Here is a 25,731-nt window from a genome sequence, read left to right on the forward strand (position 1 = left end):
GCATTAGAAATAAGGTGTGAAATTGTAATATTAAATTATACATTCCTCACTCTGGGATCAATGAAACACCATGAGGAAAAAACCCTGACCTTCAGGACCCCTGTGTCACTCAGTTTTCTTTCTTGCTTTTTCATCTACTCCCCTTCCAACAAGTCTCTGAAGCTGAACTTAGCAAAGCAACGCCCCAGTCTCACTAAAATGATAATTTATCAAAACCCCACTAGAGGGACAGGGACTGCCAAGAGGGAGAACAGTGCAAGGAAAGGGTGAGAGTTGAACTGACTGAGATGACAGGCTTTTTGGAAGTTCTTGTCAGGATGGACTGCAATAGGGAGCGTTTACCCTCCTCTCCCATGCTTTTCCAGGGCTTGCTGGGAATTTTTCCTCTCCTCTTGTAACTCCCATTAAAATTATCAGCCTACAGATTTCATAACAAGCAGGAGAATGAAAAACCCCAAACATTATCGTGAGAGAAATCATATTATGATTAACTATTTCAAAATGCCTGTGGGTTACTTAATACCTTGGGACAGGCAGCATAACACCAGAAGGGTGTCACTGTATGGGGGCAGGAAACAGCCCCCTGCTAAAAATATGCAAGAGGCAGCACTCAGCAATGGGGGCTTCTCCCCAGAGCTCTGGGAATGGGCTATGCACGTGGCACATGAAACCTGCACTCAAACCCATTGGTGACCCAGACACTTCTCTATCCCCGCCCTACTCTAAAATCTGTCCACCTTTGGATTTTAAATCCCTTACAGAAGCAGGTATGTTTCTGGATGGCTGGTAGGGAGATGCTGAAGTCCCAAACTAAGCTAAATACAGCTGTGAGTAAATTCAAAAGGCTCCTTCAATGCAGTATCACATGAAGGTTTTTTATTTCACTTTGCCTCTTTTCTGGTGTTTGGAGTTTTCTTAAATGCTGAAAATGTATTCAGGGAGGAACAGAGAAAGTCATATGCCCACCATTCCCTATGAGGGTCAAGCAGCAATTCTGTTTTTTTAGTGTGAAGGGCAGGATTCAAGGAAAGGAGAACACAGGAGTCTGCTCTGGCAGGCAAAAAGAGTGCTTGGCAACACAACGACCATATGGCACATGAACAAAGCATATTTTAGATCTGGTTCATTTGATTCCATTATATGTAAAAGATACTCTAAGATCCATGGCTAAGAAATACAATTTTGGTTATTGTTTTCAGACCCGTAGGGATTTCCCCAAGTAGTCCTTGTAGCTTATATGATAAAAACATCCATTTGGCAGCTAATTTTAGCATTTTTTACCCACAGGGGTGATTAACCCCAAATCTATATAACCCTGTGCTATATGCTAACAGCAGCCATCATTGCCTCTGCCAACTTCATGAAGCAGCAATCCACTATTTGGTTGTGGACAAACAGTCTCTGCTAAATAGCTCGGCAAACTCTTAATTTTATATTAAAAGGCTTTTACTTGATCCAACACCAAATCAGACCATGCATACAACCTCAGAAGAGTGGATGAAATCTATGTTATATACAATATGCACTCCTTTGGATGGCATAGCCTGCTTCTAAATCTGTGCTAATACCTCTCTGGTCATTACTAAAACACAAAACGTCAGTGGCTGGGCAGCAAAAGGACCTGAAAATGTTTAAAGAAGCAGCAAAACCCATGCTGATCAATCAAAGATAAATGTCTGTCTTGTTTTCTCTAGCTACTAGCTTTTATTGCCTCTAATGTACAAGACATGTCAATAAAACTGAAAATAAAAACACATTGGCATACACCAATAGTCCCCCTATCTATGTCATTGCACAGAGAAGATTCACATCCTTTGATGATTCCAAGGGACATCTCAAACTTAAACCAGCAAACAGCAGCTTCACCAAGAAAACAAAAGATAAACATAATAAAGATACATTATTTTCAAAACACACAGAAGTTAAGTGAGACAACCCTGGACATAGGCTGTCACTTGCCACAGCTGGACCAGCCACCAAGGGGCAACAGGCATTTGTCTATGAAATAAATGTCTCTTCTGTCAGGCTGCCCTGTTACAGGGCTCTCAGAGAAGCTGGCAGCGGCCAAAAGGCTCAGCTCAGCTCACTTAAACTGCTGTTGAGGCAGTAAGTTTTAGATTAACTTACCCTCATTCAGAATAATAGGTGAAGAAATCTTTTGTTGTGTTTGTAGGGAAGCAGGGGAAGACTTCATTTAACCAAAGCTAGAGGAAAGAAACTCACTGAATATTTTGAGTGGTAATAACCAGTAAGACCATGCTGATCAGGGGCCTCTCTAGGACGAAACAGAGTTTTGAACCTATCTTCTGCAATACAGAAAAAACAACCTTAAAGAAGGATGAAGACTAAAAGATTGGGGACAAAAAAGATTAAAAAAAAATAATTAAAAGAACAGTTTTGAGTATCAAAAGTATGAAAGGGGTCAGGTGCAGAAAACCATCAACTATGATGAAATAATTTTTTAAAACCATTTGCAAGAAACCGACCACATTGCAATAGGGACCTGAAAAGTGGAAGAAACATTCACAAGAGGAAAAGTTGACAGGGACAACTGTACATGGCAACACATCCAGAGTCTTTAAAAAACCAATCTCAGATAAAGTATGGGAGATAACTGCAAAGGATTTTGTCTGGAACCAGGTAAATTTGAGGGAAACATCAGGAAGGTCTTACAGCTTGGGTCTCACTTCTTGCTAGCCTCCCACTCAGGAGCAGTGGAGGAAACCATCAGCTCTCTCCCTGGTGTGGAAAAGAAGGAAAGCAGAGGCTGAAGCACTAGCTTTCCTGAAAAGGGTAAGGACAGAGTGCAACAGAGACAGAAGCACATGTTGGGAGTGGGAAACCAAAGAATCCCCTTTTGAAACAACAAAGCCCTTCTAGGAAAAGGAAAGAGCAGACAGAAGAAGGAGAAGGCGTTAAATTGCCAAGAGTGGGGGAGAAAAAATAAAACCAAAAGCAAACTCCTCCCAAATGCCAAACATTTCAGTTCATAGGTCTCTCCTCCAGAAAAAATATTTGAGAAGCCTGGCTTCAAGAACAGAAGATTTGTAATGTCAGAAATAAAGGAGCATTTGAAACAAACAGGAAGGGTTTCAGGAGTCTTGTGGTGATCACCCAGTAGAGCATAAGAGAACTTAACTTCAGTAACAATCCTAAAGTTGTAGATTGTCTCAGCTATCTTCCATCCCATTACAAATACAGCAAACTAGACACTTGATTTCTGATGAACACCATCTTAGAGTTGAAGAACCAAAAGGGAATAGCTTGAGGAGAGGTTTATCCGTGGGGAAAGGAGCTAGAGTGGAAGGATGAATGGCTAGATTTTGTTTTTCAGCATTAAAAACAGACCTCATGATTTCCACCCACACTGCCTTGCACAACGAACAGAACTTCAATCCAGAAATCAACAACAGGTGAGGGTATGTGTGTGCCTTATTCCACATATTTGAAAAGCAGCATGGAATGAGGTGTGGCAAGTGGAATTCCTAACTCCAGCCCTGGCCAGGAAAGATGGCTGGATGCCAACCATGCCATGAAGATCTTGTCATCTAAAATTCAAGTAAGTCCTGAGGTGCCCAACACTTTCTCACACTGAGGTGTGCCACAGACACAGAAAAAAATTATATCAGACTCACAGGGTTTGATAGCCACAGGAGTCAAGCCACATGCTTGCTTCAACAAAACCTCTTAACCCATCTCCCAGTGATGAGCCTTACAAAGTGCTCAGCATCAAGCGGCTTCACCGAGAATAACACAGTCCTGCCAACAGCAGCCTCACTCGACCAGAAGCAAGTCTGGAAGTTTCTATGATGCTGACACTGTGGAATCCAGGAATAAGGATGGAGCTTCACCTCGTGAGGGCACAGTGAAGCAAGCCAGGAGGTTCATCTAGGACTGAGAAACCCAGGAGAAATGTGAATGCATGGCTGAGCTTAAGCAGTAACAGTTACATTATAAATGGTTTTAAACACAACAAAGGAATGGAAGATAAGCAGACAAACTCTAATACTCATATGCAAATTAGAATCAATGATGATGATTGATTTTTAGAAAGGTTCTAATGATACAATGCCAAATAATTCTTCCCACTTTCAGCCTGACACCATTTAGTATGTATTTAATTCAAAAAAACCCTGAGTATGGTTTTTTCTTCTCCCCCATTTTCCATGCTGACGCTTGTTTGCATTACATCTATTTTGAGCTAAATTAAATAGGAGAAGCAGAGTTTTGATTCAGTAGTAGTAATAAATGGGGTTAGCCTGGCATTGATCTGTGTAAAGGGGCCAAAGCTAGGACTGCCAGAAGCAAAACATGGTCAGTGAACTCTACAGCACAAAGAGTGACCCTGAAGCTGAATTCCTAGCCCTGATTACAACAGAAAGAGACTTGCTTTCCTGAACAAAGAGTATTTCAGGCAGCAGATTAGCAACAGAAAGTCTACTTGCAATGGCAGTCAGAGGAAACTGACCAAAATTAAGGACCACAGCAGACTGGAGGATTTTTAAAAGCCTCTGAACAGTCCAAAACAAATGCCTGCCTTACTCTGCATTTCTTGTATACCATCATCAAGTCCAAATGCTGAAGAAACAATATTTTTCTTTTGCATGTCAGTTAAATAGCTTTAAGTTAGTAAAGTGTGCAGCAGGGAAGATGAGCCAAAATCTTGTTAAGGATAGCATGCCAAAAAAGTTCCCTTGAAGACTAAGAACATTTATCTTTCAGCCCTACAGAAAGGGCAATCACATTTACTCTAAGAGGAAAGGCCCTTTTTATAAATCACGCTTTAAATTCAGCCAGCAAATTTGTACAGAAGGAGAATTTCACAATCCTTAGGAAACACGGATCAAATTTGCTCGCTCTCTGGGCGTTTGTGCTGTTGTGCAATGCAGAACAGGGAGAGCACAGCAGTAAATCTGGCCTCATGACTACCAAGTTTAATCACAGTGTATCTACGATGGAGAACAAAGTGCCTCTTATTCCCACTGCACTGCGATCCCACCAGACCTCAAGCCAGGCAGGGTCGGCTCAGGCCAGCTTTTGGCCAGAGGCTGGCAGAGCACTGGAATCAGCCATTCCGAGGTTGAAGCAAGCTCACGTCTCACTTCCAGGGAGGCCAATGCACACAGGAGAAGCACACAAGGTGTTGGGTACACAGTCATCCCTAGCAGCACCTTCAGCCACTGCTCCCAGTGCTTCAGCAGGTCTGCTGGCTATTCACAGGTCCTGCACGCTGTGAGAAGCTGGAAGAAGCACAGCCCTGCCAAGTGATCCAAGGCTGCTGAGCAGTAAGGCTTCTTTTATCCTCATTTTTTAACCCAGGACATCTGGGTGGCATGGTGCAGCATGGCCAGAGCTCACCCGTGCTGGAAATCCTGAGGCAGGGCTAATGCCCAGCAGTGCAGCCCAACTCCTCATGCTGGCTTCACCAGGAGCAGTGGGGATCTCAGCCCCCAGGGCAGTGAGAGAAACAGAGGAGCATTCATTATCACTGCCTTGTCTTTCAACCTATTTTTTTCCATATTTTACATGAGCATTTCCTTAAAGGCAAAGATCACAAAACATTGAGCCATGTCAAATCCTTATGTATAAGCTATTAAAGGTCTTCAGCCTCTTTTCCCTGCATCAAGTCCCATTATGGGATTTTTGCTTGTTTCTTTACCAAGCAGAAAGAGGCAAGGTGGAGACCCACAGAGGAAAGGGGGGAGGGTTTAAAGAGTCTGCTGGCATGCTGACAGCCTGCAAAAAAATAAGTCAGAAATCTGGAAGACAGCACCTTGGTTTTTTTAATGCTGCTTGTTTGGTTCGCCACTTTTATTAGGGGTTGATTACATCCCTCTCTTGAGTTTTGCGGTGGCTGCAATGTCAGAGTGTGGGACGTGGTTGTCATGACTGGGAACTTGCTGACTGATTTACAAGAACATACAAACCCACATAACCAGAAGATTTTTATTATTCACTCATGTTCTGAATGTTCCTTTCACCTTTCATTGAATAAATCTTGAGAAAGTGAAGATTTATTTCCAGTTTTAAGTTCAGCTTCCCTTTTGGAGAAGGGTGCCTAAGCATAATATACCTTTGCTATAGAAAAATCACCCCACAATATTCCTCTGAACGGCTTGAGGTCAATATACCTACATTGGTAACAGCATCTTAAAATTAGGTTGTCATTTTAACTGTTTAGTGGGCATTGAGCCATCTCAAATAGATCAGTTCATTATTAAAAGTGGCAATTATTGTAAATTATACTCTTCTAAGAGCAGCTATCTAAGCTTTAAATATGTTATGATACCTCCCTGACCATTGCCTTTAAATGAGGATAGCTGAGGGCTCAGACATCATCATGCAGCAAATAGCTGTGCAATTTCGGACAACTCTTTTTTAACCACTCCTCTCCCCAGGGCTACCACCCCCATAGCACAGCTGGCAAAACAGACTACATGACCCTGCCTCCTCTGCTCCAGTTCACAGAATAAACGTGGCAACTCAAGTTACCAGTGACAGTGATAGCACCCAAAAAACCTGAATCCCTCAACTGAGGTTTGTTGTAGCTGCTGAAATGCAGGCACACAGTTCCTTTTGCTGACTCCACAAGGGAGCAAAAGCCTTCCACAAAGGAGGAGGGCAGCCGAGGGCAGCAATATCAAGCTAAGATTTGCCAGGGCTTGTCTGTCAGAGGACAAAGTTTTGCATTTTAACCACTTTTGGCACATTCCACATTCGGTATTTTCAGGAGCTTTCTAGGATGTTTATGAAACAACTGCAGGATAGGCAAGTAAATTGATGGCAGCACAAAGAATGCCTTCCCACATTCTTCTCCCATGCTCTTACCATTGAAGTAAATGAAGATGTAGTTTATGTTTCTGTAATTACAGTTTGTTAAAAGGAGAACAGGTAAGGAGCCCATGAGCCTGGCCTCTGCTTTGAATACCACAGCAATGTAGATTTTACTGAATAAAAAGACCAGTCAAAACATTACTCAGAGAAGATCTACACTCTGATGCCATCCAGCATAATCTGCAATAGTCACATTAATAAAACCAATCAATTAGAAATTATTCTTATGAGAGCTATTTTAACATAAGTCAAGTTTCAGTCATCTCATATTTACTGAAAGGATACTACTACACATTTGCTCTATGACATTTCTGTAGCATACATCATCAGCTGTTTGCTTTTAATCCTGCATTTCCCCCATTAAATACTTACAGCATTTATACAGCTTCGTAAAACTCCAGTACAAAAGAATAAGCCACCAGAACTTCTCCCCATACATTACTTACCAACTTAACTATGTAACACAATGTGAAAGGTTTATGCACACCAGCTGGATCTCATTACAGCTAAGTTTCTGTCTTTTTAAAGTGTACTTTATCTGGAATGCTGAAGTCCCTTAGAATTTCACTTAAAAATACTGAGCTGGCCTACACACTCTACTGCAGGATGCTAACTCAGTAAAGAGGTTCACAAATCAAACCTGTTGACACTTATTTCTGGAGTTTAAAATGCATCAGGTTCAATTCAAATATCTGAAGCCAAATGAACACCCCAGCTTAATTCGGCCTTCCCCTCCTAAGCATCACTACCACTAGAGATGCTACTCTTCATACAATAAGAAAACCAGCAAGAAAAGTAAGAAAGGAAGAGTTTCAAGATAGCATTGGTATCACCTCCCTACTGATTGGTACTGAGGCTCAGAGGTACATCAGCTTTATATAGCAAGATACATCTAAAAAGCAGGAATCTGAGCTGTGATGAATTCAGTAGGAAGACGATCAAAGGGTTTGCTAAATAGGCAGATGAACCAAAGAAAGCTTGTCAAACACTTTGGTATTACCAGTTGAGAGACTCCTGTTCAATCGTGAGGCAAGAATTGCGGTTTAATAAAAGCATAGAACAAAACCAAGCATAAAAAAAATCATGTGCAGTGATTTTATTTTTGTTGTATATTTGACTGTAATTACTGTCTTAAGTACTTTAATTGCCTGGCATCTCCTCAAGTGCCTTGCCTGTGGGGAGGGGAGGCAGGGCAGTTTACAGTTTGTTATTAATAAATGAAGTACAAACAAGTTTACCTTGTCTGTAATCAACATTCCCATCAAAACAGTTGGAGAGGAAAAGGTAAAGGAGTCCATACATCCCACAGGCCCAATGTGACTCTGTTAATATCTGCTTCTTAATGGTTAATGTGCTTCTGACATGTCACACCTCAGAGGGAGAAGTGGCAAACATCTTTATAACACCCACATGAAAAGCATCACCTATCTGTTCCATTTCTGTTCTCTTCTACAGACATCTGCTCTTGGTCACTGATGTGGGGATGGGGAATGGGGACGGGCCCCATATGACCCTCCTTGCATGTATTCAAGGTGAGAAAATAGGGTATGCAAGCAAATCTGTAGGGCCATTTGCAATAGTGCTTGAATGACACACATCCAGCCCTTCTTCACTGGAAATTTTTTTTTTCCTGGAGTGGAAATGGAGTGGAGGGAAACAAGAATAAATGATGAGAAGCAGCTCACACAAGATAAAATAAAATATAATTGTCTGCTTCATTAAAAAATTATTAGAGACAAGATGACATAAGTAAAAGTCAGTGAGTTATATGAAAAAGATGGTGAAGCCAGGAGGATGGAGAAGCAAACTGCTATTTGTCACAATTAGTGAAAGACAGAGTGTAGAAATTTGGCCATTAGTCTTGTTTTTCCACTGAAATTGGTATAGGAGTCTGCTGCTTTGAGGTAACATCACATCAACAGCCTAGCAGACCACCCAGGCAAAAAGTGCACCACTGGCAGAGCAAGTTTTCTCTCGTGGCTGTCACCCTGTCCTGCCAGTCAGGAGCTCACCTCTGGGGCAAGAGCAACTCTTCACCACCCAGGCTGCCAACAGCAGGCACAACCAGCATGAGCTCATGACAACCAACATGCAAGGATACTTGCACACTAAGACCCAGGCTGAGACTGCTAATTTTCTCACAAGTCACCAAAAAATGTGCTTTAGGAACAGCTAACACACTTTCCATTTTTACAGATGGGGACCTTTTCCCCCACGCCCCCTTTTTCTGACTCTTTCACTAGTGCAGCCAGAATAACATCTCTGCCATCTATCCTGTATCCTGCTTACAGCCTTCCATTTGCTGGTACAGCATCCCCAACATTGTCATTTCCTGTGTCTTGAAACACGACTTACTTTGGTGGCACTGTCCCACTGGCATGCAGGCAGCACACTTGCTGCTCCAGGGAGCCTTGATGTTGTGGTGGCCACTTTTCTCCATAGTTAAACACAATTTTCAAGTCACAAAATGGCCAGCATATTTGACAGTTTCTCCAAAGCACATTCCTTATACAACTGTGCTCAAAGCATCCTCCTATCATTGTTAAAAAAGCAGATATTGCTGATCAGATGAACACTTCCCCTTGAATAAGTTTCTTATAAAATGCACGATCATGTATCTTGATATAGCTGCATATATAAAGCATGAAAGCAGACCCTGTAAATATTGATTTGAGCCTCCTACTCATGCAGATGCATAGGCAGAAACTTGATAGAAGAGATCATAAAAGTTTAAAATATATTTATGAAAAAAGTGGAGTACAGTATGATAGCAGCTTAACTTCTTCTCAAGAATGTGATGCTGAAAGCTAGCACCCAGCCATCTACCTACCAACAAGAAATTCCTGACTTCTCAGAGCTGTGACACCATGTGTTTCCTTAGGGGGAAAAAAAAAAAAAAGTGTTTTGATCAAGCACACCACCGAGGCATTAAAGGTTGTCATGTAACATGAACTGACTGCACAAGAGAAATTCAGGCATTAACATACAGAGAATAGACTAGCATGCATAAGTCACTTTGGATGCAGACAGCTATTCATGCAAATAATTCAACAATCCTAGTATTCCACTAGGAAACTGTGAGTCAGATAAACATGGGAAAAACAAGACACTCCAATTGTCTCCCCTTGACCCCATTCACTTCCTGGGTGCCCTCCCACCAGAGAGTGGAGCTGCTCTCCCTGCTTGGCTTCATCCAGGTGGGATGAAGCTGTCTTTGAAAGCAGGAACCCACCAGGGTTCTTCTCAGGAATTTTATGAAGTAGCTTAAGGATTAAGAGAGTTTATGACTAGCTTCAACAGTGCTCTGATCAAAACCATGCTTTCCCAACTTCCTCAGTGAGCTTTAATAAGATGTGAATGAGAAATTGATCCGGACACTTTAGTTTACAAGGAGTATTTCAAGTAGCTTGAGGAAACTACTTTATTGTCCATTAGGCATAAAACCAAACACAATGCTTACAGGCCATTTTACCACCGTGCTGACAGCAGATTTCTTTCAGAATACATACCCAAGAACCAAGGCTTACTCCAATACAAAACTCTACAGGAAACCAAGATTTAAATATCACATTTTTGAAGGTTAAGGAAAAAAACCCTTTAGATTTTAGTTCCCCTAAGGGGTAATAATACAACACACTTCATTTAAGTCCCACTCACTTTTTTTTAACTCACTCTAAAGTTGAAGAAAACTCAGATTTCCCTCTTTGCCCCTTAATTGTTCTTTTATATTTTCCTCTAGCTTTTCTACTTTAAAGAAAAATATGCATAGTTCTTCTTTGCCATCTCTCTGGGTCCACCTTTTCCTTGATCAGATTTTGTTTCAGTGCACCTACTAAATTTGTTATTTAGCATTAGGAAAGAAGGATGTTTTCCCACCTAATTTCTTCCTCCAATTTTACCCCTCTCCAAACAGAGATATTATTTTTTGATCCCTGAATCCATTAACTAATCCAGGAGAAGCACACTGGCATACAGAAGTTAATCTAGTTCCCCAAATGATATGCTGCAGCAAGATAGTTGGTAAGGTAATCTCACCCTACCTTTCCTCTCCTTATTTTCCATTTCAACCTATTACTTCCATCTCTTTCTTCTCACAAAGTAATCATGCTCTGCCTTCAAAATCCTGCTACTCAGTTATTTAACCTTTCTGGCCTCCTGATAGGTTGGAAGGCTCCTTTCCCTTCTAAAATCTAATCCCTTCAGATAAAATAAATAACAGCTCTTTCAGACCACTATCATTAATGCTAAAGACAATGAAAGCTTTTCAGGGTGGGGCTTTTTTTGGAGCTTTTTTACAAAGATTGGGGTGAGGGGGAAGATATTTAATTTTTCCTTCTAGCATTAGTTCCCTTTTTGGGAGGAGAGCCTGAGAAGACCTACAGAACCCTGAGCCACTGCTCCAGAGGCAGAGCTCCTGTGGCTGGAGCCTGAACCAGCTCCCTGCAGGAGGGACAGGCCATGGAGGGCACTGCCAGCCCCTGTGCCAGGCCAGGGGCAGCTGCTGACAGGGTTAGGGGAGCTGGGTAGCTCTGGCAGCTCTGCTGCTGGTAATCTACACAGAACAATGCCACCACACCAGAGCATTTCACAGCAACTAGGTTGGTAAGATCACAAGCCCCTAGCAAAAGAAGTGTCCAGTCAAATCAGTCCAGCACTTTACAGAAATAAAAATGCCTTAATAAGTTAAAATAGTCAGCTGAGTTACCAAGCAGGAAGAGGAGGAGTGTGTTTTGCTGTTTTAGCAAAAATTTGGACATGAGCCTTCTATATTTAAAAAAAAAAAGAAAAAAAAAATCTCATCTATTATATTTTTTTCCTGGAAAGATACAGATTTGACCTGATGCCTTTGTATCTCTCACCGATTAAAACAACATACACAAGCTTCTGAATATTTACATGGCAATCACAGTTACTACCATATCATTATCCTGTACTGCAAATCTAGCCTACTATTACATTCATGATCCTGATTATATCCACTGGCAGTCTGGAAGTGAATATACTGAGACTGAGAAAAACTGAGTGGTTAAAATTCTACTTTAGCACAAGAAGGAGAGATCTTTTCTTAATGAATTACCACAATAAACTCTGAAGTCTTGAATTATCCTCCTCTGTACCATGGGAATAATTTTGCCAGTTACACAGTAGTGTAGTGCTACTTCCATACATCAATACAATGCATTAGCAACTCAACTAATACTATATTTAGTATTGAGTCACTGTACATTCTACATGCTGTGCCCATTTTGACACATTTGTACTTTCTAGTTTGAATAAACATTATTTTCCTTAGCTTTTTTAAAATTCCTCACTTTTGATACTTTCCAATGCCTAAACCTGAACAGAACAGCTTGTATCTTAGAGTACTTTCAGTGGAAACAACAAAAAAAAATTTGTATTCGAGTGCATTTCAAAAGTAACACACGAAAAGTCTCACGGAAAAGGTAACTTACAAAGACTTCTAAGAGATAAAACCAGTAATAAGGTTACTTTGAAAGTGTGTCAAATACCCCAAAAGGAAGGCAAAGCTACAAAGTTCTGAAAGGACATAGAAGTTATTTTTGCTTTTCAAAAATCAAACTGTAACTGTGTTACACATACTGCTCTGGATTGGCAGCAGCTTCAGAAAGCCGATTTTGCAGCAATTTGAGGCTGACACCAAACCCACGTTAGTCCCATTCTGCCTATTTTATTTTCAAACAGCACTTGAGGAGGAAAAAAAGCAGATTCAAAGACTGAGGAATTTTGCATTGCCATCCTTGCTTAGGAATATGACTTTTTCAAGTGTTTGTGCTGGGGAAAAAAAAAATCATAATCATATTCTTACCAGATCCAGTCAGTTCTAGAGAACTTAAGTTTTCCTCACATGGTTTCATGGACCACAAAGATTTGCCTTATCTGTTCTTCCTCAAAGAACAATTACTTTTCCCCTCCTAAGTCAGTCAGTCACTGATAGTGTGTGTTTTCAGAGAAAGTGTTTTGGTTTTTTTCCCCATGAAACTGTATTTTCAAAGAGATAATCAGCAAGATACATACTTCAGCATTACTAAATTAAGAGACAAGAGAAAATAAACCAAAAAGCTCAACAGGTCATTCTGAACTGCTGATCAGTCAAACTGCACAAGCTTAGAGCATCTTATTATTTCCCCCATCCCTTAAAAAGCATTAAGAATCCCTTAAGAACTTGAGCAAAATGTGAATCCGGTATGGCAACAATCTAGGAGAGCTTGCAGAAACTAGTGTATCATGGCAAGAAAGACATTTCCTAAACTCAAGATGGAAACTAGTACTGATCAACTTGATAAAAACCTACAAAAAGCATCACCACAAACAGCCAGCATCACTGTCATATCTGAGATAAGGAGGAATAGCATGCAAACTTTTTTTGTGACTAGCCAGTGCTGCTAGTTACAAAATCATTAGAAACACAGGGAAACCCTCAAAAAGGCAATCAGTTGAAGCAGGCTCCCTCTTTATCTGAATTTCAAACAGTTTGTACTACAGCCATAGGATTCTGTTAGGACATCTGTGCTCCCATTTACACTTTCCAACTTGTCAACCCAACTCTCAGCTAGGTCCTCCCAATTTGGCATCAAAACTAGATGGGTTAATTACAGCACTTCAGAAGACTCACATTCTTCTGAATGGGGCGATTTCAATACAAGGGAAAGAATTTATCAGGCATGTCACAGGTGAAACAGCTAGCCCTTGTTAAGAAGGAAGGAAGGAAGCTATTTAAGTCAACTTCATCTCCCTTGCTTTCTCCTCTTCCCCATATTTCAGACAAAAGATCAAGAAGAGTCTCAAGCCATCCCCAATAGAAATGAAGCGAGGATGGCAACATGAGCGGATTTCCCCTTCTCTTTCATGCTAAACCCGCACACCCACGCTCCCACCCCCACACTGGCCAGACACACCACACGCTTCTGCTGCTATTTCTCCAGGGCAGCTTCCAACCAGAGGATGCTCAATAATTAACCACTGGTGCTACTGAGCCCAAGAGTTTCAATGCTGTCCCTTGGTGTGCACTGCAGACACATCAGCACCCATGAAACAAGAGCTCTCACCAGCAAGGTGAGGACAAGCTCCCCATCCTTGCCACCCTGCATCACAGTAAGGGCTCAGTATGACCAAACTGGACTTGAATGACTCAAAGCCAAGGCATCAGACACTGGATACTGCCCTTACTGCAGACCGACCTCCCTCTGCCACTTTTGAAGCCTCCTAGAACCTACAGAGAAAAATCAACAGCAGCAGAAGAAGCAGCTAAAAATATCACTGTGGTGAGTAAAAGCTCAGGATTCAGCTGAAGGGTGTTGAGAAATCACTCTTGAAATTTTTCCAGCAATCTCTAATTTTGAATAAACATAAGCAGACACACGCACACACGAAAGGCTTAAAAGAAGGTGTTTTAGGAATTTATGCATTACATTTCTGACAGGCTGACACAGAAGTACTAACAGAGTACACACAGGTGCCAATTTGTAGGGGAGCCTGAGAGCTGTGGCTCCTTCATTAGCACTACCATGCAGAAGAGTCTCAACTACACAGGTTCCTCTTCCTCTCACTCCTGATATCAAAAGCCAAACTAAAACGAACAACAGCATCATCAAACCTGGTCCTGGTCCCAAGAGACTTTGAGGAGGAGAGTGAGAAGTGAACACTGTGGTAGAGTTAAGCTCAGCTCAGAAATCACCCCAGCACCTCCACAAGACTTTTTGGATAAGGAAGCAGAAAAAGGAAAGCCAAAATTCAGCTTCACACCTTGCCTCCTGTAAGGAGTTTTCTGCTCTCTTCCCTTTACACAGACAAATGGTCCAGCCTGTGTTACCTGAACAGCACCTACCAAACAACCTCCCTTCCACCACGAGCTATCCCCACTACCAAAAAAGCTCCACTCAGTCCTCATCTCCCGTGTCCACCTTGGGGAAGGACTTGTTTCCTACAGCTGGTGACACTGTTTGAAGAGAAGTGATTACCTCTCTCCAGAAGTCACACACTAATGCATTATATCCAGACTACATGACCTATTTTAAGTACCAAGAACACTGCAAACCACATCAGAACACTCAGGCTAGGATTTGAAGCAAGTCAGAAGTCTCAAGGAGGTGCTAGCTCAGAACTGTGCTATATGGAGCAGATGTGTCCTAAACATACAGTGAAAAAAAAAAAATCCATACATTGGTAAAGTGAATGGGACTTTAAAATGTCATTCAATTTCCATTTCATTAAACTGATCTGTCCTAGCTACAGAAGTGTACCGGTGCACACAATAGGTGACCTTATCAATTAACTAAGAATTTATTGGAAATGTTTATAATACATTTGTGCACTACAATTTTGATTATTTTTGAAACTAGAAGTTGCATTAAGAACACATCAAAGATAGTTGTTCTCATTGGGGATTAAGTCCTTAGCAAGTTTGAGGGTTTTCAGATCAACTAAAATTGGCTGAATGCAAAGCATGTAAAATTTCTAAAAGCCCAGAAAAGCCATTTTTCCTGGTTGATAATCCCCAAAAAACAACCAGAACAGAATTCAATTGTACATGTTCCAATGTTACTTTCAGATCAAGGTATTATGAGAAGTTCCAATCCCTTCCTTATTCCCCATTCTAATGCCTAGAAGAATCTGAAAGCATTCCCCGGAAACATGATTATATATTTTTACTGTCTCAACACTAATAAATCTCTTCCACATCAGATAAAATGCAGTTACCAACACTTGTCCCTGGAATCCAAAATATGATAAAAAAATTATCTTGCACATACATATTTGGCTACATGCCTTTAACAATTTCCTTCTGAAAAGAAGGGTGCATTTGTTGCTTCAGAAATAGAAAAGCAAAATAATAAGAAAGGACACGGGGAAAAAGATGAACAGAAGGGTTTCGAAAGTGACTGAAAATCTACAACATCTCTAATTAGGTTCCAGCTTCCAACACAATAGTGGGGGTACCATGGCCTGTTATCAAGTTTATAGCCAAGGGCACAAGACAATACAACCCCACATTCAATTTAATTACAGCCTATGGCTTTTGCAGTAGTGGTATGTTTCAAAGGGTTTAAGCACTCATTTATTTCTACACCATACATGAAATAAGGCAGCTCCCTGTCACACAGACTCACCAATTAGACTGAGCAGTTTCTGATCTCTTGCTCTCTAGAAACAGAGCAGTGGGCAATGGGAAATCTTTTACAGGATAATCACAGAATACTTTTTATGTAAAAAAAAAAAAATCAGCTCTCTGCTGCCTTTAAGCTTGTGCGTTTTTATCTTTGATGTGCACAGAGTACCAACATAGTCATTTCAGATTCTACAGGATGTAAAAGAGTGTCAAAATACAGCAGCACCTTCAGTGATGTTGTTTTCTTTTCTCCTGATTGTATCACAAAAGTCATATTCATTTGAGCTACAAGGGACTGGTCACCTCTTGCTTTCCAGCCATCGCTGAAGGTTGGACAAAGCAAGTTCTCCGACCAGCTCATGTGGTGCAACTAAATAAAATTAGTGTAACTTCTAAAAAGGAAAAATATTTTGAAAAATTAAGTGATAGTAAAAATCACCAGCTGAAATAGTTGCACAATTTAATACCTCCAACATATCATATGCCAATGCAACCAAGAGGACCTACAAAGAGAGTATTGGACCTTTAGTTCCACAGCCACCATTCTGAATGCATGTATCAAAACACCATTCTTGGATCTGCTCTGAAATACTCTCCCAAGTCACCTACAATCAACTCCCTAACAGTTCATTCAACATGGACCAATCTCAGCCAAGGAAAGAAAAAACAGTTCCCTTCATTCCTTTCAGTGCATGTACTGCCCCCAAAGCTGTATATAAGATTACTACGCCTAATCTCTATTCTGCTTGTCTTGTACTCATCTTGGGAAACACTCAATGCCTAACAAGCTTCATCTTCATTATAAGGAATGTAGCCTGGGATATCCTACTTCCTTAAAAAGAAAAACCCTATCTCTCTTCAACAATCTTTAGAAGCACTCAGTTACAAACAACACTGACTTCCGCCCGAAAGAGCCATAGCCAGGATTCCTGCATTTCACTAAGGAGATTGATAAGAAAGCTTTGGGGACCAAACTTGATACCACTACTACCTTATCCCCCTGCCCTCCAAGGATTTCATAGCAATTTTGATGAGTATTAGGTATAATAGTCCCTTCCACAGATCTACTTTCCAGATCTGTAACTCAGCAGAAGAGCAAAAACCTTCCTCATTAAAAAATCTGTGAGTAACAAAGTAACAACAAACAGCAGCCTCAAGTTAGATACAATTTCTTAAACCATAGATTAAACTTTCTTTAACCCTTACCTTCTACGACTTTAACCTCAATGCTTCTTTTAAAAAAGAAAATTAGAAAATTGTGGATTTTCTTGCAACCTGGGATAATCCAGTAATCAAAGAGAAGAGCACTAACTCTGCAGTAGGGCAGCCAGCACAGCACTAACCTCTGAAACATGATCAATAGCAGTACTGTCACAAGAACTAACAAGGTCTTTAGCAGCCATCAGTCTTAATAGCCACTGTACTTCAAGCCCTTAAGATAGGGATATTGCTGCATCTATTACCCCGATAGAAATAAAGCCTAGCATCCTTACACCACTATCCTAAGCGTCCTTCCCTGAAGCTACCTGATGAGTTCTTCTGCCCTGCACATTGGGGAAGCACCTACCAACGATTCTGGTCAGAGCTCTAGAGATACTTGCACAAAACACAAGTCAATTTTGTGGCCATTTAAGGAATGTGCAAGGACGTTCCCAGATCAGATTCTTATCTGCTTCCTCCAAAATCCAAAACTAAAAGGGGTTAGACTTGTTAGCTACTTTTGATTTGCTCCCAGTTGTGCCTACTGTCTACTCATATTCCTCATGTGCTATTGTTCTGCCTTCTTTTGCAAAACCTGCAGCCAGAACTAGATTTCTGGTTCAGGTCAAAGTAAGCCCTTCAAAGAGAATGTAAGGCAATGAAAAGGCATGTGTCAGATCAAAAGACAGCAAAAAGGGCAACTCTGAATTTAAAGCAGAAGGAAAAAAAAAAAAAAAAAGACATTTCAGGATTCCCCAAAACAGCTACAACAAACGCACATGGCTCAGGTTTTAATGACCAAGCTTTTGGTAGATATCTTAAAAGCTAATAAATTCTTCACAAACAGGCCAGAGAAACACAACCAAGTCACAGAACAAATGTAACCAAAGCATTTGCAAGTGACAGGCAACTCTCCTCCCCCCTGGCAGAGGCCAAACTATTTTCCTACACCTATTTTTGGGTATTACTACTGTAGTAAGTTCAGCATGTACCACATCTATAAAACCCAAAAGCTACCACCACATTGTAGCATCAAAAGTTCAAGCTTTAGCTATTGTTCATCTTTCAGCAACATGGGAGATGAACAACAGCCAAATTACATCTCTCTGTCATCAACTTGAACTGAAGTACTGCTGTCAGTGGCAGGAAAATTGCTACACTTCAGAGCAAATAAGAGCTGAAAAGAAAGTTGTGCCATGATGGCAGTGCTGTATGCTTAAAATATACTATAAATGCTGCTCTTATGGTTAAAACCTAAAGCAACAGTTGGATCAAGATGAACATTTAATGTACCTTTCCTGAGCTCTGGAGGAGGCTCCTACCAACTCAGTGTTGAAAAGACAAATTGGGGCTAAACGAAAAATGGGAGCTACAACACAAAAGCATAAAATCAACATTCTTGCTCAGACAGTCAATGCAAATTGAAGACATCCCATTTAGTACTTTCATATTCCACACTTTGCTAAATGCTATTAAAAAAAAATCAAAACTCACAGTATAAGGAATATATGCTAAGATACCCACACATTATGCCACCACTTTTCACCAGAGTATTGCACAAATCCATGAGTTCCACAATCTGTCCCCTGGAAGACTAATTACAAAGACAACCAATAAACCACAAACTTATGACCTTCATGTTTTCAAGGAATCAGTAATATTTGTCAACAGTGGAATTTAGTGTCATGGTACTTGATGAGATATATTCAGTAAAAAGGCCTAGAAACTCTTTGTTTATAATTAAGCAATAACGATTGAGGGCCAGGGCATTTCCTGGGGATTAATGACTGGGCTGGGAGAGCCAATGGCTTGAGGCAATGCCTTGGGCCATTAACCTCAGCCAGTCATTAATTTCCCCAGGAAATGCCCTGGACCTCGATTAGTGTAAGTATCATAAAAGGTAGCTAGGGAGAAAAAGTTTAGCATTAACAGTCTCCCAAGGAAATCCATTCCCCAACCAGTATTTTTTCATTTTGTCACATCCCAGAAGTGCATAAGTTAAAACTGACACAAGAAAAATTGGTGATGAAAATGGGAAAAAAAAAAAGAAAAGAGAGAGACGCTTTTTTTTTCTATTATAGATTTACATTAATGAGGTTTGTAGCAAAGGCAAGATTCAGCTACAAAAGTGAGTGGGCACCTTGTTTAACTCATGAAATTATGAATGGAGGTGAACATTTCCATATAATTACTGATAAAACTCACATTGTCTAGTTCTATTACCCTTGCTGATTGCTCATTTTCTTTCTTGATACACTTAGGAAGACAGCATATGCCTGTGTACTCTATTTTAGCTATTTCTCCCTTTCTCCCCACAGCCCACTGCTAATGAGAATTACAGCTCCGAACGCTTCCCGTAGGAAGCTCAGCTTTGCACCAAACACTACAGCAGCTGGATTTCTCCTCGCCTAAGCTTTCTGCAAGTGTGAAGGGATTTGTGGGCCAGGGTAGAGTTCTCTAGTCTGACACCTGAAAGTACCAAGACGCCTCATGTAACAGGTTAAAGACACACACACTTCATGACCACTGACTGCTCTGCTCAGCTCCCTCTTCCCCTTCCCAGACGCACGTGCAGTGCTCCTCCTCAAAAGCTGAACTGTGCCCCAAGTTTCGAAATTGCTTTCAAGATCGTTAAAAGCAAGGGGAAGAGGAACCCAGGGTTAAATACAGCGAGGAGCATTAGCTTTTACCTGAAATAATGAGCTAGAACAAAAACATTATCTGCACATAATCAAGCCTCTAAGCCATTCAGAGACACCAGATACACACAGCAGGGGATCAAGCTACAGTACTCCACTGAAGTGGTCCAAAAAAAGCCTCCCTGAAAGAAAGGAGAGGTCACAGGTATCTTAAAGAACATAGATGCTTATGCAGGCATTCGCTGGGAGCCCTGCCCTCCCCTTCCCCACCCCAATTAGCCTTCAGGCTGGTTGATTAGTTGGCAAACTCTTTGAAAGGGTCAGTCTGTCCAGAACTGGTATTTCCACTCGGGAAACAGCTCAGGCATGTCATATACCTGTGCCTGCCCAGCGCCGCGCTCCCTGGCTGACGGCTGCGATCCCTGTTATTACTTGACACAAGAATGTCAGAGGGCTTTTGTAATCATGTAGGGCAGCCAGCAGTAAAGTTCTTGCCCGAAACGCGGTATTTTATGGGGCACAACGTAACTGCGTACGCTTTACAGATTTACTTAGAATGGCTTCCAAACTTCAAGCCAATTGCAGAGGTGCAGCGAGGCTTTAATTGAAGTAATTTAGCTCCGGCGCTCAAACACCCGAGAGGAAAGTACTTTTGGAGGGGATTGGGGGCAGGCACCAGCACGTGCTGGCACACGGCACAGGGGGCTCTGCAAGGCACACATCAAGGCACAGCTCAACAGCGTTTTCGACAGCACCGTTTTACCTTAACCAAACACATCTAATGAATTTGGGCTCATTCCACGGCTAAGCTGCGCCTAAACCCGTTTAATTGTGCTCTTACTGTATATTTCGCCACTATGGTAACTAAGGCAAGTAAAGCCAATTTGCCTTAAAAAAAAAAAAAAAAGGATCACTGCCAGGAAACAGAGCTATTTTAAATAAACAAATACAAGATGAATGCAATTGCCATATTAACCCTCTTGTTAACTTCTGAAGTTTAAAATTACACCCTCATTACTAGTGTGTAATTGAGTATTCTCCCGGCTGTTTCTTGCATTTGAGGTTATTCAAATAGTTCATTAGCACATCAAGAACACCACACACACTAACGATACCTGATGCCCCTATCTACTATTCTGGCCCGACTGACTTTCGACTTTCCTAAGTCACATCTCCCGCAAAAAGAGAAATAAAAAAGGGGGGAAATAATTAAAAAGGAGGAAAGGGAAAGCCCATAGGGCTGAGCGGTCGGTGCTGCCACTGAGGGGGAGCATGGCAGCACCCAGGCACAGTGAGTGGCCACTGGACCAGTGGCAGGGCATGAAGAGACTGAGGGGGGCAAGTAAGTTGGATAACTCGCGTCCGGGCTCTTGGGGTGCCTGAAGAGTGAGCGTGACCCAAGAGCCACCCCAAAGCTGGCAGTGTGCCTGAGTGCCCAGCCTTGGCGCAAGAAAGGAGGGGGGCAGTGCAGACTATGTGGGGCAGGGTGAGGGGCTGCCATTTTTTTGGGTTTTTTTCCTTTTTCTTTTTCCGGTTACCTGTGTGGGGGTAACAATAGCAGGTGAAACTACTGTGGGTGAGGTGGTGCTTCTGTGCCCATTTGCTTCGGGGAGGAGGTGAGGCAAGGGGTCATGTTTCACTGAGACCACCACCACGGCGGGCGCAGCGGCATCCAGGGGCTCGGCGGGGCGGCGGCAGAGTCTTTTTGGGGAGGCAGAGGGCCCACAGGCATCGCCGCCGGCCGCAGCCCCTGCCGGGAACACGGCCTCGTAGAGCGCCCGCTTGGCCGGGGCCACTGCGGCCGCTTCTGCTTTCACCGGCGCAGCGTCACCGTCTTTGGGCAGCACATAGGGGTTGGCAGCGGGCGGCCGCGGCCGAGGCCCACCATTGAGGGCGGCAGGGGTGTAGCAGCCCCCGCCAGCGGGGTGGTGGAGGAGGTGGTGGTGGTGGGGAGGGGGGTGGTGGTGCTGGGGTGGCTGCAGTCCTCCCAGCTTGGTGCCAATGCCAGCGATACTGTTGAGGGTGGCAATGGAGACGGCACCAATGCAGTGGTTTGTGTAGGTCTTGGAGAGCTTGGCCGCCTTGGAGAGCATCTGCATGCGGGTACCCAGGAGGTTCTTCCCGATGGCCTTGTTCTCGTACCAGGTGATGTCGCCCTCGCTGCAGTGGTCCCGCGGGCGCTGGAAGAAGGCCTTGCAGAGGGGGTTGCGCTTGGAGAGGTACTTGACAAAGCTGGCGTAGGGGCAGAACTCTGTGCCAGTCTCATACATGCGAGGCAGGTTCTCCTCGTCGCTGCTCTCCGCCCGCTTCTTGCTCCAGGAGGACGAGCGCGACTTGTGGTAGGGCCCCAGCGCCTTGAAGTAGACGAACTTGCGTCCGTCCTCGTCCACGGCCAGCCCAAACGAGTCCTCCTCCAGCTCCCGCTGGTTCTCCCGGCCGCGGGTGCAGAAGTACATGCAGGTCTCAAACCAGACCTTGTTGAGGAGCCCGAAGGGGCTCTGGGTGCTGAAGACGCTGCACGTGTAGAGCTTGCGGAGGTCGGCGCGGGTAATGGCCTGCTTCTGCACCACCGGCCCGGCGCCCTGCTCCTCCAGCTTGCGGATGACAGCGGCCAGGGTGAGGTTGGCGGCGCGCAGCTCGGGGTCCTTGGTGAGGTCGAGGGTGCGGCAGTAGGGCGGCTCGTTGAGGTAGCGGTTGAGGGAGCTGCGGATGCTGATGAGGGAGGACTTGGAGTAGAGCTGCCCGCTCTTGGAGCGCGCCTCGGCGTAGAAGGAGCGCAGGACCCGGCAGAGCGCCCCCTTGTCCATGGTCTCGAAGTCGGGGCTCTGCGCCTTCTCGCTCAGGTACTCGCGAAAGATGCGCACGGCGTAGCGGGTGGCCAGCCGCGTGTTCTCGCTCAGCCGCGCCCGCTCCGGCCGCTGCAGCAGCAGGGCCGCCTCCAGCTCCGCGTCCTCCGCCGCCCCCCCGGGGCCGCCGCCGCCGCCGACCCCCGGGGCAGCCGCCGCGGCGCCCCCCGGGGCAGCCCCGACGCCGCTGCTGCCGCCGCCCGGCGTACGGCCCGGGGCGGGCGGCAGCGGCTCCGTCTCCTCCTCGCCGTCCCACTCCAGACCCATCTCCTCTTCCTCCTCCTCCTCGTCCAGCAGCAGCCCCCCATCGGCTCCGTCCTCCTCCTCCTCGTCCCCCGTTATCTGCACCTCCTGGATCTCATCCTCCTCCTCGCCCTCCTCCTCCTCGCCGGCGCTGCAGTAGCGGTGCGGGCGGGGGGCGACGCCGCGGCCGGACGGCCGGTCCCCCGCATTGTTCCCGCCGCCTCCGCCGCGTCCGCCGCCCCCTCCGCCGCCGCCGCTCCACTCTCCGCCGCCGCCGCCGCTGCCAGGCATTCTCGCCATATTGCCGTCTCCCTGCCAGTCCTCGGGCAGGGCGCATGCGCTATATTGGACCGCAGCGCTGGAGCGCTTTTGTGTTTTAATGACCTTCAGCTACCGGGAGGCAAAGCCGGGCTCTTAAAGGGGCCGCGCTCCCACTGGCGGCGGCGGGGAAGGGGCGGGAGAGGCTGGCATGGATGGGGAGGAGGCTGAGCCGCGCTGAGGGGGTACCGCGGGGAAGGGAGCGCTACTTACCGCGCCCGCCGCTCACCTCGGGTCCGTCCCGTCGAGCAACGCTGACGGGCGCCGGGAGCGGGGGGGGACCCGCCGGGCAGGTGCGCTCCGGCCCGGAGGCTCCCCCGCCACCCGTCCCACCTCCCCATCCCCAAAAAAGAAAGCACTCCGCATGTGGAGCAGCTCTTTCGGTAGGGACGGACCGCCACCGAGCTGCTACGACGCCTCGCACCTCCTCATTCCACAGTAACTTAAACACAGACCAAAAAGGAAAAAAAAAAAAAAAAAAAAAGAAACCCTGCAAAGCGAAGAAAAGAAAAACCAAACAAAAACCCAAACGAAACCCAAACCCCCCCACACAAAAGGCTCGGGCTGTGCCTGTCCGCAGCACGGCTCAGACCTCGATAGGATGCTGCCGGGGAGCGGGCGGAGGACCCGGCCCCGTTCCCCGCCTGCCGTGCTGCCGCGACATCGCCTGCCGCCGACCTCGCACCTTTAATCGGGCGCCCGGATTTCGGTCGAGGGGCTCGGGAGGAGACGGACGCTCGGGGCATTGCATCCGTGCGGCTTGCAGTCCGCCCAGGAACAGCCAGTCGGTCGCCGCGGCGCTCGCTTGGCTGGCGGGAGCCCCGGCGAGGTTGGCTGCGGAGAGGGAGCAATAAGGGTTCGGGGGCTGACGGGCGCTCCGGGCCGCCCTCCTGCTCCTGCGGGGGCTGCAGACCTTAGGGCAGCCGGAGGGGCCTCGGCCCCCCCGTGCCGCCGCTGCCTCCCAGCGCGCCCGCCGCGCTCTTCCTCCGCTACCCTCTTCCGCGACGGACCAAAACCCGAGGGGGCTCCCGCCACCGCGCCGGGGTGCGGAGCCGCCGGACCCAACACCACCCGACACTTTGCGGGTGTTTTCGCAGAGGGGAGCCCCGGAGCGGCGCAGCGCGGGCGGGGGGCGCGGAGCCCGGCTCAGCCCTGCCCCCGCCGCCCGCGCCCCCCGCCCGGCTCTGCCCCGGGAAGGCGACTGGCTGCACGCTGCCTTCCTTACCCTTCCTGCCCGGGAAGGGTCCTGGGCCGGGCTGGGCTCGGGCAGGAACGAGGGCATGAGCCTACCGCGGGGAGAGGGAGCCTGTCCTGCTCGGGACGGGAGGGGACGAGAGGGGTCCCCGCTGGTAGCACCCCAACTTTCCAAACTAAAGTACCCCACACAACTCCCCGTGCTATTTAGCCGGACCATTTCTTTTATTCGGTACGATGAAATAAATATTCATTGCGACTGCTGGCTACACCTGAAATTATAGCCCTAATTGCAGAGCTGTTGGCCTGAGTTACCACATTTGCTGCTTACTCATCCGTAAGAATTGCTCAGCGCCGGGCCCCAGCCGTGGTGGTTCCCTCTGGGGGGGCTCGGTGCCCGCCGGTGCTGGGCGGTGCCGAGCCCCGCGGCCGCTCCCCCGGGGCAGGGACCGACGGCCACGGACGGGGCGGCCCGGACAGCCCCAGCCCCCGCCGTCCCGGGAAACGTGGGATGCCAAAGAAGGGATGTGCAAATTGTTGAGCAAATTAGGCCAATTCGAAATAAATAAGCGCTGCGGGAAGAGAGCCTGCCACTCCCGGGAAATAATTGAAGAGAAACCCGGCACTGTTATATTGATGTAAGCCTGGAGTAATTACACGGAGGTCAAAGTTGTTGCACGCACTACAGAAGTTGTGCTCACTCTGTAGTTTGAGAGCGGATTATGTTCCCTCTCAGGTCGATGGCACATATATAAAATGCTGCATTTTTTCCCTATGCACGTTAGAGGATATAAATAAGGATTTTTTTTCCTTTCCTTGTCATGCTCTATCTGTAACCTAATCCTGAAACAAAGTCTCAAAGACCGTCCCATGAGATGGACCAAATGCTGAAACAGATAGCTAAAACAAACAGTACCTTGTTGTGGTTAAAAGCTAAATTCCCCAGACAAGCTCTTTTAGGAGCTATTACAACCCACCCTAGAAGACAGAGAACTGCAGGGCTTGCAGCATAAACTTTTTTTACAGACATTATTTTTCTTTATTCTTCCTGTAAATGCTAAAAACTACGTGATCGGCATTGACCTTTGATTCTGTTTTACGATCGTGGAAGACACTTTTTTTTTTAAGACCTTTTCAGAGCCATATGAGTGCAAAAGGTAATTGAATATTTTTTTTAACTTTAAAAAAGATGAACATGAGGTTGACAGCTTCTGTACTTGGATGTTCATTTAATCACCATTTTCTGATTACGGGAGGTGAACTATGTTGACAGACTTGCAGATGAATATGCAGCCCAGTATACGAAGAGTAAGTTTAAAGGACATAAAGA

At 45.1% G+C, this 25,731-nt stretch overlaps 1 protein-coding gene across 14 annotated transcripts in view; it reads right to left on the minus strand.

The window, feature by feature from the left end:
* The window catches only part of KCTD1 (potassium channel tetramerization domain containing 1), a 101,388-nt gene that overhangs the window by 44,217 nt on the left and 31,440 nt on the right, over positions 1-25,731 (minus strand). For 5 of the 14 annotated variants that reach the window (XR_013184010.1, XR_013184009.1, XM_054632824.2 and 2 more), the window contains exons 1-3: positions 23,893-24,504; positions 23,437-23,649; positions 21,339-23,279 (exon numbers count right to left, since the gene is read on the minus strand). The exons of 1 other annotated variant lie outside the window; for it this stretch is intronic. Coding sequence is in view for 9 of the 13 variants with exons in the window: in XM_054632824.2 (XP_054488799.2) it covers positions 21,339-23,279; positions 23,437-23,649; positions 23,893-24,489 (2,751 nt within the window). In the remaining 4 variants the exon portion in view is untranslated. Of the gene's footprint in view, positions 1-21,338; positions 23,280-23,420; positions 23,650-23,799; positions 24,505-24,732; positions 24,867-25,731 lie in introns of those variants that run through there. 8 more of the 14 variants (XM_054632833.2, XM_054632842.2, XM_077185062.1 and 5 more) reach the window with 8 other exon arrangements.

Source organism: Agelaius phoeniceus, chromosome 1, assembly GCF_051311805.1.
Source record: "Agelaius phoeniceus isolate bAgePho1 chromosome 1, bAgePho1.hap1, whole genome shotgun sequence".
Taxonomy (NCBI): domain Eukaryota; kingdom Metazoa; phylum Chordata; class Aves; order Passeriformes; family Icteridae; genus Agelaius; species Agelaius phoeniceus.